The following is a 20,104-nucleotide window of genomic DNA, read 5'->3' on the forward strand; positions in this document are numbered from 1 at the left end:
ATGAACTCACCGGAAACTAAACCCCTAAACGACGTCGTCGAAGAACAAACAGTCAACCAACTTCTTGAATCCTTACTCCATTCCATAACACTAACTCAATCTTTCAAATCAAAATGGACTCTCATTTCATCAAATCTTTCCATTCTCAAATCCCTTCTCATCATTCTCCCTCCTTCCCCACTCTCGAACCCCCTCATTCGTTCCCTCTGCGTCACTCTCTCCCACGCGCTCTCACTTTCCCTCGAATGCCATTCTCTTAACCCGCCCCTCGGTAAACTCCAAACCCAAAACCAACTTCACTCCATTTCCGCAAGTCTCTCTAACCACCTTCACGACTTACATATTTTAGTTTCCGTTCCAACAGAAGAAGTTTCTGTTGGAACAAAATCTATTGCAACAGATTCTGTTACGACGGTAACAGGCTTTGTTGCAATAAAACAGTCTGTAAAGACTTTAATTACACGGTTACAAATCGGTTCTGTTTGTTCCAAAATCTCCGCGTTAGACCAAATGTTAAAAATTCTTGACGCACATGATAAGAATGTGATCATTGCGGTTTCGCATGGCTTGGTTCCGGTTCTAGTGAAGCTACTAGATTCCGGAAATAATTCTTCACAAGAACTTATTATGAAATCGGTTGCCGCGATTGCTAGGGTTTCAAGTATTGAATCCAACAAACATGCCTTGATAGATGAAGGACTAATGTTGCTACATAATCTTATACGTGTGTTAGAATCCGGTAATGGGTTCGCAAAGGAAAAATCGTGTGTTGTGCTTCAGGCGTTAACGTCTTCTAAAGAAAACGCTATCGTGATTGTTTCACGAGGCGGAGTTTCCTCGTTGTTAGGAATATGTTCCTCTAGCACACCAGCAGCACAAGCCTGTGCCGCCGGTGTGCTAAGAAATTTAAGTAAATTTTTAGATACTAGAGAAAGTTTTCTTGAAGAAAACGCGGTTTCAGTACTTTTAACACTTGCTAGCTCTGGAACTGTATTAGCTCAAGAACATTCGATATCGTGTTTAAGTAATATGGCTCGAGAAGATGATGATATGAAGCTTTTAATTGTTCAAAAAGGTGGAATTGTTAGTTTAAAAAACTTTTGGGATAATTCTGCCCTTGCTTCTCGGAGTTTAGAAGTCGCGGTTGAGTTCTTAAGCAATTTAGTATCCGACCAACGCTTAGTAGAGTTTATAATCTCAAATGGGTTCTTAAATCGTCTTAAGATCGCATTAAGTTGCGGGGTGTTGGCTGTTAGGATTCACGCAGCTGAAGCCGTTTATAAAATTGGATACAATGCTGAAACACACAAAGAATTAGGTGAATTAGGATTTATATCGCGATTAATTAGTATGTTGGATGCGAAATCAGTTGAAGAAATCGAAACTTCAGCAAAGGCATTATCGACGATTTTGGTTTGTACCGAAAATAGAAAGATTTACAAGAAGGATCAAAGAGGGATAGTGAGCGTAGTTCGTCTTTTGGACTCTTTGGTGACAAATCTCGACAAGAAATACCCTGTTTCGATACTAATGTCGTTAGTACATTCAAAGAAATGCCGAAAACAGATGGTGAATTCGGGTGCATTGTTGCATTTGCAAAAGCTTGTAGTAATGGATGTTGAAGGTGCCAAAAAATTACAAGAAATAATTGGTGGTGGCAAGATTTTGGGTGTTTTTAGAAGACCTTAAGATTCTTGACATTATAATTATTTTCATGTAAGTAGCCACATACACTTGTTGATTCTTCTTATTTTCCTTTAATTTTATATTTTTTTTTAATTTTGTTAGTTTTTTTTATTTTTGTAGTTGGATGTTGTGCAATTGTTCATAAATATTATTGGTAGGAAGTAGTAGCATTTTAATAGTGTTGACTGTCCAAAAAAATTTTAATAGTGTTAATTGGCTTTAAAAATTATCGTCAAACTTTGTTTGGTCACCTAACTTGGACTACAGTCATAGACTTTTTTGGGGGTTACACAAGTCCAATTAGTCATTCAATATTTAGCCCATTTACACTTTGTTTTCACATTATGAATTACGAGTATGATTTATGAATATGAGTGTGAATTGTTGGTAAATCACTATGTAAACACTTGTGTGAATAATTTGACTAACCCTAGTAAGTTAATTAGCAAAAATTATCTGCTGAACTTAACATGTCTGTTTGCTTGTAAAGAAAAAAAGTAAATGTGTTTACAAAAGAAGTAATGAAAAGTTTTATAAGCATGACAAGTTGAAATATGAAATTTTCAAAATTCATTTTTATTTAAAAATATAAAATCATTTATTATAATTAGAAAACTCATTTCTCGATAATTTATATTTCAATAATGTAAAATTTCTTGTGTTTTTCAAATTAAAAATTAAAAACTCCTAAATGACTCTTCTCAATCTTTAATAAATTTATAGGAAACAAACAATATATTTTTTCTTATGTCCCAAAATAGAAATGAAAAGGAAAATTCTTAAAACTTTCACGTAACAAAATACGAGTATTTCACATCTTTGACTCAATTTTAATTTAATTTAATGCATCAAGCTAGCCTGCTCAACAGTTGTCTACTGGTCTAGTGTGGTCTGGTTGTTATTATATTTAGAAGGTGGCGGTGGTAGTGGTAGTCTAGTATAGTGAAAGTTGATAGGCTGTTTGCCTGTTTGGTGCATTAACTTTCCAATAACTAACTGCTTGTTTTTAATGCAATCTTAATAATACTATAGGATATATAAATTCAAATATCGTTTATTTTATTTTTTTCAAAGATGTAGATGAGATATCATAATGGAATCTAGACTATGTTGCCCTAACCCGGTTCATTTTAAAGAGATCTTAAACCTAATAGAAGGAAAACTCTCTAATAATCCGTTAAAAAACACTTTTTTTCCCGCCGTAAAACTCCAATTGAAAGAGGAATCTCCCCTTGGTCCGTTTTCAACAACATATTAAGAAAAAACTTATCTTTTAAGACTTGAACTTTGTCTCCCTAAATCTAAGTCTTCATGAAAGGACTTCCTTACCATTGGGCTACTAACCCAATAATATTAATATCGTTTACTTCAATTCATATGATTTTTGATTAAAAAGGTATAAAAGAATATTGATATGATTTTAAAACTTATAAGTATATTAATATATTAGTTATAAAGAAAGGTGCAAAAGAATTTGATATGATTCTAAAATTCATCAGTGTATTGATTTAAAATTGCGATTTCATAAAAACGTAAAAAAAATTATACATTTTTTAAAATCATTATATGAATCCTATATGTTTTCTCTACACATTTCTTTCATTTCAAACAATGATTCTATATGAAGATATTTATTTTAATTAGTTTGGTCTTAATCATGAAATTAACCTAAAACGTGTTAGCTCCTTTGTTTTTCCTGTCATGCTTCATAAATAGCCGTAGGCATTTTTCAGTTTTGGGCCCGACCCGGTCCAAACCGGTTTGGAGGGATGTTGACCCAAATCAGTTTGAGGTTAAACCTGAACCGGTTTGGAACCGATTTGGAGGCTTGAAAACCCGACCCATTTCGAACTGATAGGGTCGGTTTGGGACCGGTTCGGGTTCAAACCGATTCGAAAACCGAACCTGTTAGTTTTAACTACGTAAATCGTTTTTTGGCCATGTGATTTCTAATGACTCAAGAATAGGACCTAAGATACCTTCCAAATTATAATATCTAGTAAATTAACACAAAAAACTCCAAGTTATTTCACAAAAAACACTTAAAATTAAGTGAAAACTCACTAAAAATGCTAAAAAGTGCTTTTTAACTACATAAATCGTTTTTCGGCCACGTGAATGCTAATGACTCGAGACTAGGACCTAAGATACCTTCCAATGAATAATATCTAGTGAATTAACAAAAAAAACTCCAAGTTATTTCGCAAAAATACTTGAAATTAAGTGAAAACGGTATCTCGGACTGAATAGGTTTGAAACCAATTTCTCAAACCGGTTTGGGGAAACCGGTTTGGTGAAATCGGTATTGAAACCGATTTGACCCTGGAAACCCTAAACCGGTTTTCGAACAACCGGTTTGGTCAAAATCGGTTTTGACCAACTCGATTTCAGTTTTGGTCGAACCGGGTCGGTCCAAACCGGTTTGGATGGACATGGCTATTCATAACTAGATTTTGAAATATGAGGAAGAGTTAGAAAGCCCAACTTAACTGGCCCAACAAAACATGTCTTTAACTCTTTATTGACTTTATTCTTTGTATTTAAGTATTTCGTTACCATTTTAGCCCGATTGTATACACGAAAAGAGAAAGAACGAAAATTGTATAAGGTGGTAATTAATTCTATTATCATTTGTGTTGTATCGATTAATTACATGAAGTTGTTTAAATTTGTAATCTGAGTTAAGGGATGGTAGTTGTGTGAATTGAACTATACTTTTACTATATACATATGAATATTATGAACATGCATATTAACTAATAATAATACTTATTGTTACAACAATAGTAATACTCTGTAAATAACATGCCATCGTAGGTTATTTACACACGATAAAAGGTAATTAATCAATAATAATCGACACGATTATATTGTTATAGCAAAATATATAGATATGGCTAACATTTTGTTTTGGAGACAGAGATCAATGTTAACATCTTGATAAACAACTTTAATATGGTTAACTTATTTACGTTGAACCAGTCAATGCTAGTAGATAAAAAAAACAATGTTCGATTAAATGGTTAACATCTTTGTCTTTAGAGACAGAGATCAATGTTTCATCTTTATGTCATGAAAGACTGGAGGTGCTTTTCTACGTTAGATAAAATCTGAAAAATCTCTTTATACCATCGTGGTAAAGGGTAAGACTGTCTACATTTCAACCTCCCCTATATACCGTTGAGTTACTGGGACCCAAATCCCGTGGAAGACGACATTGAGCGTTTAATTTTCTACTAGAGAATCTAACGAAAACACACTCACAACCTAGTAAAAAATGATAACACGCTACAACAAAAACTTCATTTGTTCACACTTGGTTATAAAAATTGTGAAAAAATTTATTAATTTAATCACATATAAAAATGTGTTGAAAAAAATTATATTTAAAAGTGTGAATAAATTTCAAAAGTTATAACTTTTTCACACTTATAAATGTGTAAACATAATGTTAACACTTTAAAGTGAACAATTGTAAAATATTTTCACACTTACAAATGTGAACAATTGATATATTTTTACACACTTGAAAGTGTGAACTTTTCTTTTCCACATTTATAAATGTGTAAATATTGTATTTTTTAAAATTTTTTCACACTTTTAAATGTAAATTATTTCTACACACTTTTAAATGTGATTAAATTAACGAAAAATTTTACACTTTTTAAAAATATGAAAAAATAAGTGTGAAGAAATAACATATTTGTTGTAGTGACAGATAGTTATGATGGAGTTGGGTATTCTAAAAGAAGTATTAAGGTAAAAAAAAAAAAGACAAGATCTTGACTTTTAAATCATGGTTAAATTGATGCACGAAGATTCACGAAACAATTGATGCATGATAATTTTCATGATGCACGATGATTTTATTAAAGAGAAACCTATTGCTTTATTTGTTTTACTTTAATACTTGTTTTACTTTACGTAAAACTTAGTTATGATTCTACAAAAATAAGTTTTAAATTCCGCAAAGAACTCAAATATATTACATACTTTAATAACTAAATAGCATGTGAATAGTAACTCACCGGCGTGACAAGTTACTATTCGTCCATGTTACAACTCACACTATTATTTGGATTTTGCCAAATTGTATCCGGTTCGGGTTTCTAATATGAGTTACTTCCTGGTTTTTTCCATATGTTTTTTCTTTTGGGTTTTCAAATAATTATATTGAAATCGTTTATTCTTTTTTTTTGTAACAATATTCAGATTTTACCACATTAGATCCCTTTCAGGTCGGGTTACTTCTTGGTTTCATACATTTTTTTTTCTTTTTGGTTTTCAAATAATATATCAAAACTACTTTTTTGTAATTATATTGAAAACGTTTATTTTACTTTTTTTGTAACAAAGGTTTAAAATTATGGGTTACTTCTTGGTTTCATACATTTTCTATCTTTTTGGGTTTTCAAATAATATATCAAAACTACTTTTTTATAATTATATTGAAAACATTTATTCTTTTTGGGTTTAAAATTACAGCTTACTTCTTGATTTCTTACATTTTTTTTTTAAATAAAATATCAAAACTACTTTTTTTTTGCTATTTTCTTTGAATAAATATTATTTCATATGCGAAACTATCGTCGTAGTTTGGCGGCCTAAGGGGCGGACACTTTTTGTTATCTAAAGACAACCAGATCATATGACACCATCGTTATATTAACAGAAATACCATCTAATTTATATATACAATCATTATTCTAAACAAGTGAATAATAACATTTAAATACGAAGAGACAAGAATCACAAGATTAACTCTAAATTATCTTAGAAAAGGATTTTGTTTTTTCAAACACAAAACTTTTTTTTAGCTAGAAGGGATTTTTTACTCAGCAAATTAAACCGGAAAAGCCATCAAAACGGCCTGTTATTTGATGTTTTACTGGTTATACTCAAAAACCACGTACCTAGAGTCGATCTGGCCGGGTTTCGATCGGGTAGAGATTCAACTATATTTTAACCAGCTTGTTAGAACCGATTTTTAAAACACTGTAATGTACAGAGAAATGACAAATAGATTGATAAATATCAAACAAGAGAAAAATCAATGGACAAACAATCAAGTAGCTAGAAAGTTTTCTGCTATACCACGTAAATTTTAAAAAACTAATTAAAGAACCATATTTCTAGCTAGATATATGATTATATTCCCTTAGAATGCATGACTAGCCGGTCAGTCTTAACCTTTGTAAAACAACTTCACAACATATGGACCAATGTTTTGGAAGTTGGACTTTGATTAAATCTGATGTTCAAAATCTAGTATTTCACTTGAGCTTTGGTTAGTTTTTGATTTCATACATTTTGATGCTTTTATTCTAATTGTATGGAGATTTTTTTTTATATAAGAACACCTATTAATTAATTTGTATTTCTCTCTTATTGTCATAGTCGATTTAACTAAACCACTAATTTGAAGGCCGGCCTGCATGTGAATTGTGATAGTTAATATTTGACCGATTTAATTAAAGCAACCATTCGTGTCGTTTTGATGTAAACTATTCTTTTTTGTTACAAATATTCGTCTTACAAAATGTTTTTGGAAATGGCCGGGCTAAATCGTTTGGTATATGCATGTGAAATTAATAATTCATGGAAGAACTAGAGTTTTTCACGGTCGTTTGAATGCATGTGAGTCAAGAAGAGCACATCAAATTAAAATTGCTAAACCATGCAAATTAATTAACATATTTGTAATTGCAAATCATTATAAAGTTGAAAATGTTGATCAACTGTTGAAGAATAATTAGGTTAATTAGGTAGCTTAATTTTATACATTTTTAGTTTCTTCATAATAATCTAATGATTTTTTACTTGAAGACACTTCTTCATGAGTGACCACACTAGAACTACATGATGATGAAGACGAAGAACATGAACTAGCTTCATTGTAACCGATCAAAATTGCGTCATTTCTTGCATATCTTTGATGTGCAAGCCGATCGCGTGAGCCCATTAATCTTTTCCAACTATCATCTTCAACTGACGACGTCTGACTTCTTTTGTTCAATAATACATGGCATAATACCCAATCTCCCAATTGTATCCAAGATTTCTGCATGTCATCAACAAAATTAAGTCCATATGAATGAGAATCATGCCCTTTTTGCTTATAGTTAAGTGGATTTCATTTTGAGTTTTTCTTTTCTTTTCAATGGACCTAGAATGTTTATACCTTATCGTTGGAGGTGGTGGTTGATGGTGAAGTAGGCGAGAGAACAAGGCGATATTCATGCATGATCCAATGTGTTCTAGTCGTCGAAGGCTTGCTTTTGTAAAACACAAGTGTTTTCTTCATACCCGTAACCGTCTCTTTCTTTTTTGAAATCACATTGTTGCTGCAACATCTAGTGATATGTTTATCAATACTAGTTGCTTTCCAATACCCATCACTACTTTTCCTGTTTACTCTACTTCCATGTCCATATTTAGCTTCTTTCTTGCTAAAGAAGTATCTTTCTTGCTCCCACTCCCCTATATTGACACATTTCAAAATATAAAAATTAGCAAACTTTAACAAAACATCCTATAAAATAAATGTTATCCAACATTAAGTTTGTTAATTAGCTAGATGTATTCTCTCAAATATGTATTTGTAGGTGTTCTAATAACCTGGCAAGTCCCAAGGATTGAATTTGCAAATGTTGTTGATTTCGGGAATGATGGAAGCGGGCAATGGACACGAGAAGACCTTACGAACCAGATATTGAAACACAATCTCATGATCGGTGGGTTGAAACCGAAACCCTGGTGGCAGTCTGACTCCACCACCGTTTCTAACAAGACCGAGTTTTGCCTTGATGCAGTTGTTAGCATCTTCTGCATGGTTCTTATCTTCAATAGACATGAAGCTAGCAATATGTAAACTGATTAAGAAGCAGGTATTGATGAAAACGATAGTAGTGAAGGATGAAGAAAGAAAAGGTGGCGTGCCTTGAGTTTAAGTAAGTTGGGAACACAAGGGATCCCTTTATATAGTTAGCAAAGAAATTAAAGGGAACCCCAAAAAGATTATAGAATCAAGATTTAAAAAGAAAGGAGCTTTTAATCAACTTTGGTCAATTTCGACACATCTTTATCATATAGTACTTACCCCTTAAGTTTTGTGGGCATATATTCAAACCAGTTGGTGCATGCCAAATCTTTTTGTTAAATATTTGAGGTATATATCTGATGTTACAGAGTCAATACTTTTCATTTTTTGAGTTTAATGCAATTTTGGTCCCTGTGATTTGTACGTTTTTACAACGAGGGTCCTTTTTATTTTTTCAATGAGAGTCCTTTTTCAAGTTCACCAGTTTTGGGGTCATCCTGGTTTGTAATTTTTAGCAACCTTAGTCCAAATTGATAGTTCCGTCAACTTTCTTCACATTAGGGTCAAATTGTCATTTTAAAAATATCAAAAATCATTTTTCCAATTTCATCAAATTCTTTTAATATATATAGATTTCATTTTTCTTTTTATCTATATATATTCTCACTTTTCTCTTACTTCCCTTTTCCCTCTTTACCACCAACGACTTTCTCTTTAAAAAAGACACATACCATTATTCCAATTTTATAAAATAACATAAAACTAATTCATTACATACATATATGTGTCGCTATCTAATACTATATTATAAATCATTTTGCCCCCTTTTTTTTAAAGAAGGATTGAACTACCTAAAATACCCTTATTTTTTATATACTAATTTAAACATCTCTACCTAATATACTTATAATAACTTTAAATCTCAACCACTCATTTTTTTCCCTCTCCTCAAATCTCAACCACTTATTTTTTCTCTCTCATCTATAAATTATTTTATTCTTCAAGTTCATTCAAAATCTTTTATCTCAAAAATCGTATATCGATAAATTATAAAAATTGTATGGGTGTTCTTAAAATTTCATGCTCTTTCATTAGAGATGTCATTCGATATATTTTTGACGAATTTTTAAATCTGAGGGCAGAGCCCATACGACTAAGGCATTTGGCTATCATACTCTATGACTTGACCTATCACCCCACCATCTCACCGCCGCAACACGCGGGCACTATCTCTCGAAATATATAACAGATGATAATATAAAATCGATTTTATTTTTAAAAAGAAGAAAAATTCCACTTAATATTATTAATTTCATAAATCAGTTCATGCATCATTGATTCCCTAAACTTATATATCCATGTCTATATTGATTCACAAATTAATCATATCATACGTACTAAAAACGACCACATATAAATGAACAAAAGTAAGTAGTAGCCGGAGATAGTTGATCTGAACTATACGGCGATCGAAGGTGGTTAAATGGAATTAAGCAGCGTTGCTACAACAGATGCTATTAATTTGGCTTTTTTAGTGTTTTTAGGGGAAGGAAGTCATCAAGAGGCTGTTAGGGTTTGTGGTGGCCAGATTTGTTGCATGCTCTTTTTAAGATTCATATTGATCTACATATCTTGTTGGTGCCATGGATCGATTTGTATAGGATGAATAAAGTAACAATATATATAGTTGCCCGAAATGGTATTCACCGAAAACGGTGTTCGTCGGAAATCATCTTTTTAAAGGAAAACACACACATTTTGTGTGACTGTGTGAGATATCTATTGATATACGTGTAGATATGGGTATTAAGGTGGATCTCGTTGTATATAAAAGGTATAAATAAAAAGTTTAATAAAGTTGAAAGAATGATCCTTGACATATGTAAAAAAAAATCTTGCCCCACACGTGAGAGGGTACACGGATGAGTTAACGGACGGGAATTCATGGATTCGTTAAATTGGACTAAGGTTGCAAAAAAGTACAAACCACAAACACCTCCATTGTTGGTGACCCTGAAATGGGACCTCATTGTAAAAATATACAAACCACAAGGACCAAAATTGTATTTGACTCTTTCTTTTTTAATATATATATATATATATATATATATTATTCCGTATTACAATTACAATTAGTAATTTGTGACATTTGAGATATTTATAAGCAAAATCATCATAACATTAACCAATTACTATTACATGATGATTTGCTTCTGTTGGTAACCCAATTGAAAGCCAGTATATGCAAATTTCGTCTAATTAAGATAGCTCCTGACAGACACTTTGAAAGCAAACCATATATATTCCTATATATTTTTCCAAATTGACCATCGCAAAGGAGGTTTGAATGACAAACGTCAGATTGATGATCGAGCGGTCTTGATTTTGTTGAAGCCCACGTTGTCAGCCAAGGTTAATTCCATATCGTGTCTAGCTTGAAGGATACATATATAATGTACGCCTTTTGACGAATTGGGGGTCAATCCAATTTCTACAAGCTATAAACAGAATGAAGATCGAACTGATTGAAGATCAAGAAACAGAAGCTCATGATATCTTTCTATAAAACCGATTGTCTATATATAGTAGGGGAAATATATTTCAACCTCAAATGGTGAAATTTTAAGACACATCTATCAATACTATAAAAGGGCGAGATTCATTCTCATCTTCTTGAAAGAAAATTCTCTCACTAAAGCTTTGAAGTGAAGAAACATTCTGGACGCAGTTGTGAAACGGGCCAGTTTAGTAAACGGAAATGTTATGCTTACAAACGATATCTTACGCAACCAAAAGGGGACAGATTTGAGTAATTATCGGTTTTTTTTTTTTTTTATTAATCTCTTCTAGATAAAAAAAGAAGAAAATTGTAAAAGGCGATTAGATGGATTGTAATTTTTCATACACGGTCAATCTCATTCCATATGTTGCGCTAGTAATTTCTCGCTATTTGCCAAAACACATTGCCCTTCAAAAAGAAAGATATTCATAAGTATGGTCAAGATGTATATTATTGTTAAACTTGTTGGTCTTATACCTAATACTATGCGGATTTAGGGGATTCATCCCCACCAAAGAGCCTTTGAAATAGATATAACGAAGCTCATACGTAGCCGACTCATTATGGTGATGACCACGAGCCACGACATTGTGTGGTCTGATCAACGAATGCTTTTTGGGGTTTTTTTTTCCATTCTAAAGAGTAAATTTAAATAATGATGGGTCCTAGACTAATGGTTGGTTTGTAATGGGCTGAGGGTCATGCGTAGAATTAGTGGTTGAAAAGTTGTTAGAAAGAGATTTTTTTAATGTGTCTCTAACCAGGACTGGTAGTGATGACTAGTAGTGGAAGGGATATTACGAGTGCACTAAAAGGCGTGAAGAGTTTGGTAGAATTTTCGCACTTAAGCACAATATTTAGCTAATTTCTTGCCGATACGATGACAGAGTATAGATCTTAAGACGATTCATCATGATTGACACATTTTTATCTGCAAAGTAGAATGGTATAATGTCATAACTTTACGTCCGTTGTATATATGTATGTACGCATGATCACTCTAAACACTTCAAACTTGCATTTCCTTGAAACAAGGCTTATATATGCTATTATTAATTATTTTGTATTTTGTCGATCTCTCGTCCTCAACTTATATAGTTAAATCAACTTATTTGTCTCAATTATTCACGCTTTTTTCTTTGATTTGACTTTGATGATCTTTCTTGTGTTAAATGGATTTTACTTTACAACTAATATAATCATATAATGGATGTATGACATAAAAGGGGCATCGATCCAACAAAGAACTCTTTCCACTTTGTCATTAATTTTCATTTTTGAGAATCCCAACACTTTATATATAATACTTAAGGTGCAAAATGTTTAACAACAAAGGAATATAAAGAAAAATAAACTTATACTTTTCATAAGATTCTTAAACTAATTAATCAAAGTTTGAAAATTAATTAACAATTTCACTCTTTAATGGATTTATAATTACACATTACACAAATTATCAAAGGTTGAAACTACCACCTCTATATATAATGTTAAAATTATAACAAAGAAGTTGTAATGATTAAAAGTAAACCAAAAGGAAGTTAAATTAAGAGACAAAATGGGAGCCTGATTAAGTTTGGTGCTTTACTTCGTGTAGAAGATGTAGCTTTTGTTGTAATGGTGATGTAGTCATAAGCTCACTGCTCACCATCACTGGTCAAAAAAGATACCCCATGCATATATGGTTTCTCCCGACCAACCAAATAATAAATATATATTGAATATAGTTCTATATATACTCAAATTAAAATAAAGATATTTGTTTAATTGGTTTGATCATTTAAACATTTCTAGCGGTTCAATTCGTCAAGTCATTTTAAGTCCTATCTCTAAATATATATAAAATAAAAACTTTAATTCATAATTAGATAAATAGACCTTAGATGAAATTCAACTTTTAATTATAGTCATTAGATCAAATAATAATGTCATATACTTTATTTAACTTTTTTTAGATTTAATTTTATTTTAATAAATTTAAATTATTATTATTTTTTTATTTAAGTTTGTAGACATTAATAATTAATATTTTTAATGATATAACTATGAAAACTAATATTTATATATTTTATATTATTTTAATCTTTAAAGTTGATTTTTAATTTTTAACGATAAAACTTATTTCTATTTTAATGTAATACGTTTTTATTAAATTATATTTTTGTATAGAAATTTTATCATATAACGAATAAAATTTGGTTATGTTTTTGTATAAGATTTTTATCATATAACATTTTTATTAAATCAATATTTTGGACTAAAAAACAAATATGGAGTCTATAATAAGCTATTACAATTATATATCAGAATAATATATGTATGAAAATTGCAATTAAAATAAGCAATTATATATCAGAATAATCAATGTTTTAAACTTAAATAAGGAAATAATAATAATTTACATTTATTAAAATAAAATTAAATCTAAAAAAGTTAAATAAGGTATATGACATCATTATTTGATCTAATGACTATAATTAAAAGTTGAACTTCATCTAAGGGTCTATACTTATCTAATTATGAATTAAGGTTTCTATTTTATATATATTTAGAGATTCTTACCTGGTTAAATATTTATCAAGTTACGATATTATAAAATTTTTAACATGTCATTAATTATATATATTTCCCGCGTATTACGTAGGTAATAATCTAGTGTTATCTAAAATCAGATCTTATCAAATCAAGTTACCCATACTATATTATAAAGCAAATGGTTCATGCCTAAAATTTTAAGTTTCAACATTTTACTTCCCAAAATGTCTTTCTTATCTATTCTATATGTACCTAAAATAACCATAATACCTTTTTTATCTCCTCAAATCTCAACCAATCATTTTTTTCTCTTTTCTCCATAAATAATTTTATTCCTCTAATTCATTCAAAATCTTTTATCTCAAAAACCGTACATCGATAAATTATAAAAATTATATGAGTATTCTTAAAATTTCACGCTCTTTCATTAGAGGGGTCATTCGATATAATTTTGACGAATTTTTAAATTCGAGGGCGGAGCCCGTCAGATAGATCATCGCCGCCACCGCCATTACATCACCACCCCGCCATCATCTCCGTCTCCATCACCACCGCAACGTGCGGGTACCTTGATCTTGTATACAACAAAAGCATGCTTGTGATGAAACATGTGAAAAACAGTTCTACCCATGTTGACTAGCTAATACTTTTAGTTTTACGTTATCCTATGTACGTAATACTCGTATAACTTGTATGTAATTACTCAATTAAGTGGTCGATATGTCTAAAGTGTAAGTCTTGCAAAGCTATATCACACCTAGCCAAACATTAAACTTGAACACATGTAATGAGGGGCAGAACGTATTACCCATTTTCATTTTTCCAAATGGGATGATTGAAAATAGTTTTTACTGATCAAAAACTTAAACTTTTAGTTTGGTTTTAGAGTTTTTGTTTCCAAACCGCACCACACTTTATTAGCTTATTTCAATATCGTTGATTTCAGTTCATTACTAGTATTATTAATTTCTAGTTTTCTACTAGCCTGTTAATTATTGGTAGTTTTGCTCTAAAACCAATCAATGGTCATACACTAAAATTCACACGACCATATATTGTCTAAAGTTAGCTTTAAAATGGCCCCTTGCATTGTCAGAAACTAGAAAAAAAAGAAACCGTGCTTTTCTTATGCAAGGAAAAGTGAGCACACATCAATTTCTTTTGATTTCCAACAACATAAATATCTTATAGAAAAACATATATAATTATCAGTGGGGCATATATATAATAATAATAATAATAATAAGTTATAAATAGATGCATATTGCATGTGATACGTAAGATGTTCAATTCCTTAGGAAGCAAAAACTCAACGCTAAGGAAGAATACAGAATACGGAATACTTCAATATCAAGCAACACACATCACCAATTCACCATTCACTTAATTGATTCTCGATTAAATGCTATGATTCTTTCTTTATAGATTCTTCTATTTTCTTTCACTCAAATTCTTCTTTGATTTCTTTAATTAAGAATAAATATATAGCCAATCATCATACTTATACTCTGAAAACCAAAGTGATCATCATTATATATTATAATATATTACTCTATATAACATACGTACATTGACGACACTCATTGCAACCGAGCTAGCTAGCTTGTCAAAGACTACGTCGATGATTTATGGCCCATCGAACTGTAACCATATATCTATCCATTAATGGAAAGTTTTTAGGTACGTAGCCTTAGGGGATATATACGAATACAACGTATATATGAGAGTTATTTTTCATGAAAATTTTTACATGCATGAGATAATTAGAAGACACTTTACATGAGAGTTATTTTTCTTTTGGTTGTCGAATCGTTAACACTTTTGATTAATCGTGATCGAGGATTCTGATAGTCCAAGTCTTTTATTGTAATCCTTCGATCAACATCTTGCCTACGGTTTCTTTAGTGTATATATATATATAAAATATTGGCTGTTAACAATGAATATTTTGTTACAAGATAGGCCGGACACTACAATCGAATATGATGAATTGATGATGACGAAAAGATTCATTTCAATTCAATATGTACGTGTTTTTAGTTTAATTTGTGAATACATTCTATGAGACATGTTCGCTTGGAAAAAAGGTATTCCATATTCAAGATAAGCTCATATATACGAGAATATATGAATTAATAATAATATATATATGGAGTATATATATATCAGTGTCGAAATTGCGTGATAATAAAGCAAATTATATGTAAATTGACGGATTCCTACTTCTATGACCATACAAATGTAAGTCACAAGTACAAGAAATTACCATGTCTATCGACTTGGGCAAAATGAATATAAAATACCATGAAAATATTTAGAAAATAGAAAAGCAACACGTTCTAGGTGTTCAACATTCTATTTAACGTCAGTTCTGGCACATTTTAAATGACTACTCCGTATTTCTCAACTCTCTTAAAGAGTTAAAATATACCGATTTCTTTGAACTCGACTACTAAGCTCACTTATGTATGTAGTTATGTGGTCTAACGAGTTGACGAGTCAACTCACTTTATAATTATTATTTAACGTCAGTTTATCAAAAGCACTTGGTTGACGCATTACTTAGATTAAACAATTATTATAGGTAATCATATTTAAGTTTGGCCCATAAGACCGTACATATATAGTAATCCTTTCAACTTTTCCTTCTTGAACTGCAGGAAGCATCATATTTCATTAAGCTAATTAGTGAAGAAACGGGCAACAAACGCTTCCCTCATTTGAGCCCAACCCATAATCGAATTTTTTTCTGTCTCACTGAACCAGATTTTTGCCTCTCCCATCGATCCCGATTCTTTGTTGAGCCCAAATTAGAGCCCAGAGGCCCAATACAAGTGTGTGATACAATAAGCGCGCGTTTGGTTCACGTAATGTTTTTGGAAGTAATGGAATCTTTCAAATGAATTGGAATTTGAAGGAATGGAATTTGACAGAGTGTTTTTGATTTTTTGAAAATTCAAGTGATGAAAGGAATGAAATTCCTTCCTCCAAGATTCCATCAAATGATAAAATGTTTACATTCTCACGGAATGAGATTCTCTCTTCTTTGAACAACTAAATGCACTAAGGAATGAAATTTAATTCCAATTCCATCAAATTCCATCAGATTCTGTGATACAAACACGACCTAAGTATCAACATTGACTGAAACTTGAATATAAAGCTAAATTGTATATTTAGTTGACAAAAACAGGACAAATAACACTGTTGAATATAAAGAAACGAGGCAGTTCATATGATTCAAAAACTTGTGCTTGAAATTTTTTGGGGGCTAGAGTCAATTTATTGAACTAGACTTCATTTGAATGCTTTTAAAAACAAATTCCTCAATTGGTCGAAGTAGGTTTCCGGACCAAAAGTTTAGCCCAAGGTGACTTGTTGTGTGTGTCATTAGTTCAACTTATGCAACAAGACTTCTTGTGTATCATTTCATTTCGTGTCTTTGTTAATTATGGGGTTTTCATATATATCCTTGTTGCAGCACAAATTTCTTTTTTTTTTTTACTTACGCACATGGTGGATTTGGATGTGAGGGTGCTGTTATTGCACCCAACATTCTCCCTTTTGATTATAGTAAGATTAGTATTATTTTTATGAGAAAATAATCCGTACGGCAGATTTACCTAAGTTTAGGTACTGTCACTTTAAAAAAAGTTACAAACTAAACCTTTGAATTTGATAAACATACATAGCCCCCTTTATTTTACATAACCTCCCCCTGATTTTTACATAATCCCTCCTACTTTATCTAAGATAGGTATCGCATGTTTTACCTAACCTTTCCTCTATTTTTATATACGACTATCAAGTTGGTCTTGTGATTGGTTGATAAAGGCCGTTAGATAATTGACTACCTTTCTTTAGCTTACTTTTATGATCCAACTTAACGAGGTAACTTATTCAATTTATTAAGATTATATATGATTCTTCCAAGCATTCATCAATTAATCTATCAAGCATTAATTTACGTTTGGCCTATATTTTGATAATATTACCCGAATCCAATATTGAGTCAGCAACGGAGTCCAAAGGCCCAAAATAATGCCTAGGAAAAAGACTTGAGAAGAGAAATGCTTATTGAATCGGAACAAGAATACTCAATTTGACGCGTCATATGCCCACACAATGCAACGACAATGTTGGTAGCAATGTGGGGTGGTAGTGGCGGTGGTGTCGGAAACAGTGACGATAACGGGTGGTGGGGTGACAATGGTAGTAAATGTAAAAATAATTGGTATTAAAAAAGGTAATGTATTTATTTTAAGAATTGAGAGATTTATGTTGTAAATTAGTTCGCTAAAGGTATAATACGTATTCAATTTATCTTTTGAGACTTTGGAGAGGGTTTTTTTTTTATTTATAAAGTACTATAGACATATTCTCATGTATCATATATATGCAATGTAAATGATTCTTTACATAAATCTCACCACTCACCAGAGAAGACAATATGAACCAAAAGTCCAAAACAGTTGAATATTTGGGTCAATTTATACATGGCGATATGGACCCAAACACTTAACAAGGGTCAAATTGGGCTTTTATTTTAGTTATATAATCAATCGGATTGGGCTTGAAATATAAAAAAACCTCAAGTCCATTAGTATAACTGGAAAACATGTCATAATCATTTTTTCTACAAAAAAATGTAGTTGTTTGTGTTCGGTAATTACAATTTAGTAATTAAACTAATGTTCTACTCATGTGTATCAATTGGGAGCATAAGATACAATATATAATTGTAGACAAAACTTATTTAACTCTTTTTATAAATCTATGTAGTAGCCTTGTGTTTATGTATACGCATATCGTTATTGCTTCCGCGAATTAACAAAGTATCTAGTACTTTAACTAGAGACTCAAATAATGCATGCCCGTCGTTGTGTACCGTATACATCAACCCATGGTTGGTCCCAAAGAAAGTGACGGTTGGGTGGTGTGATTGTGAACGTACCGTATGTGTTGGGTGACATTATCCGTAGAGTCACTGATGGCTCGTGTTCGTTGAGGGTGACCGGCCTCCATTATCAGCTCAAAAGATATGGGGATATTAGCAAGTTGCGCATCTGGGACATGATTGATCCGCAATTTTTACCACTTTATATTGTTATGTCTTTTTTCTTTTCTTTTTTTTTTTCCTTTTATGTATAATTAAGGTTATTCTTTTAAGTTTAACATGTACTCATATTACAATATATCATATAAAGTAACAAGTTGACACAATAATCATTATGTCTCTATTAAGGCTATCTTCTATGAAATCCATAAAAGAAAGGTAGCTGAAAATAAGGGAAAAATCATGATCAATACGGAATCTCGAGTTTGGGGTACCATTTATAAGTTCTATCATTATTATTATATCGTTATACTTATACATCTATCACACTCTTTAAAGTTGACGCTAAACGATATATCGACACACACTTTATTTGTTCTTTTTTTCATTTCTTATTCATAGTTTTACCATTTAAAAAAAAAAAGGTGGTGATATTTAAACTAAATAAATTTTATACAATCACTCTGACATTGAATTTGGTAGTGTACATATTGAAATGAACATATATATATTCTTATAGGTCGAAGTCGAACTGGTCTAATTAAGATGCACATATATATTCTGTGCCTCTGTGGTCTAATTAAGGGCCAAAACTTATGGGCCGGAATAGGCTTGATCGCAAAGGATCCTTTTCTTGTGATGGGCTAATGTTGGTGGGTCAACGAGAAGCGGACTCAATGATTTCAAACATTTATCGATAAATATTAAATCAACCTATATATATATTTAAAGTTATAAACGTATAGGACTCCTTACAAGCATTATTGGTACCCATGTAATATGAGGACATTAGCGACAGTGGATATGTGTTGATGCGACTAATGACGGTGATGGTGACGGTGACTGATAATGGTGACAGTGAAAATGTTATTAAAAATGTATTTTGGATATTTTGGACTATCGGTGATACATCACTATTCATATAGCTGGATTAGATCAGTTATATATATAGGATCTTAATAATGTACTTTAAAACGCCTATATTTTTTATTTAGAAATATGTTGAATACTATCATTAGGCCTCTCCTTATAAGGCTTCTAGCCCGCGTCTGCCTTGCGTCTGACGCGCAAGAAGCGGAAGACGTTACTAGCACCAAGGCGTCTGAAGGTCGCGTCCCGTGATTGCTTCTAAAATCGAACGCAACATCTAGTGGTGGTGGTGGGTCCCAAAATGAGTGTTTCCGTTGCAAACATAATTGAACGCAACATCTAGAAGTAGAGGTTATAAGGAGGAGGTATTTTTGGTATGTTCAGAAGTGATGAATAATGTTAGAAGTGGGTTAGAAGTTGTCCCTTGTAAAAGAAGGGCTTAATAACAAAAACTTATCTATTGTATATCTAAAATTGACACAAAGCTCAATACATTTTAGCACTATTGTGTTCTCCACTCTCTGAATCCAACTGTCAATAATTACAAACGCCAAAAAAAAGACAAATCCCATCCTTA

General features: G+C 31.5%; 2 protein-coding genes across 2 annotated transcripts; one reads left to right on the top strand and one right to left on the bottom strand.

Annotated features, from left to right (window-relative positions):
• On the top strand, positions 1 to 1,842 carry LOC122608778. The gene has a single exon (XM_043781865.1). The coding sequence runs from the start codon at positions 1 to 3 to the stop codon at positions 1,687 to 1,689; it is 1,689 nt and encodes a 562-aa protein (XP_043637800.1). The 3' UTR covers positions 1,690 to 1,842.
• A 5,585-nt stretch (positions 1,843 to 7,427) lies between these two features.
• On the bottom strand, positions 7,428 to 8,618 carry LOC122608175 (NAC domain-containing protein 83-like). The gene is made up of 3 exons (XM_043781265.1): positions 8,305 to 8,618; positions 7,868 to 8,166; positions 7,428 to 7,747 (listed from the first exon to the last, which is right to left on the bottom strand). The coding sequence occupies exons 1-3, from the start codon at positions 8,537 to 8,539 to the stop codon at positions 7,463 to 7,465; spliced, it is 819 nt and encodes a 272-aa protein (XP_043637200.1). The 5' UTR covers positions 8,540 to 8,618; the 3' UTR covers positions 7,428 to 7,462.
• Between the last annotated feature and the right edge of the window lie 11,486 nt (positions 8,619 to 20,104).

Source organism: Erigeron canadensis, chromosome 7 (assembly GCF_010389155.1).
Source record: "Erigeron canadensis isolate Cc75 chromosome 7, C_canadensis_v1, whole genome shotgun sequence".
Classification (NCBI taxonomy): Eukaryota; Viridiplantae; Streptophyta; class Magnoliopsida; order Asterales; family Asteraceae; genus Erigeron; species Erigeron canadensis.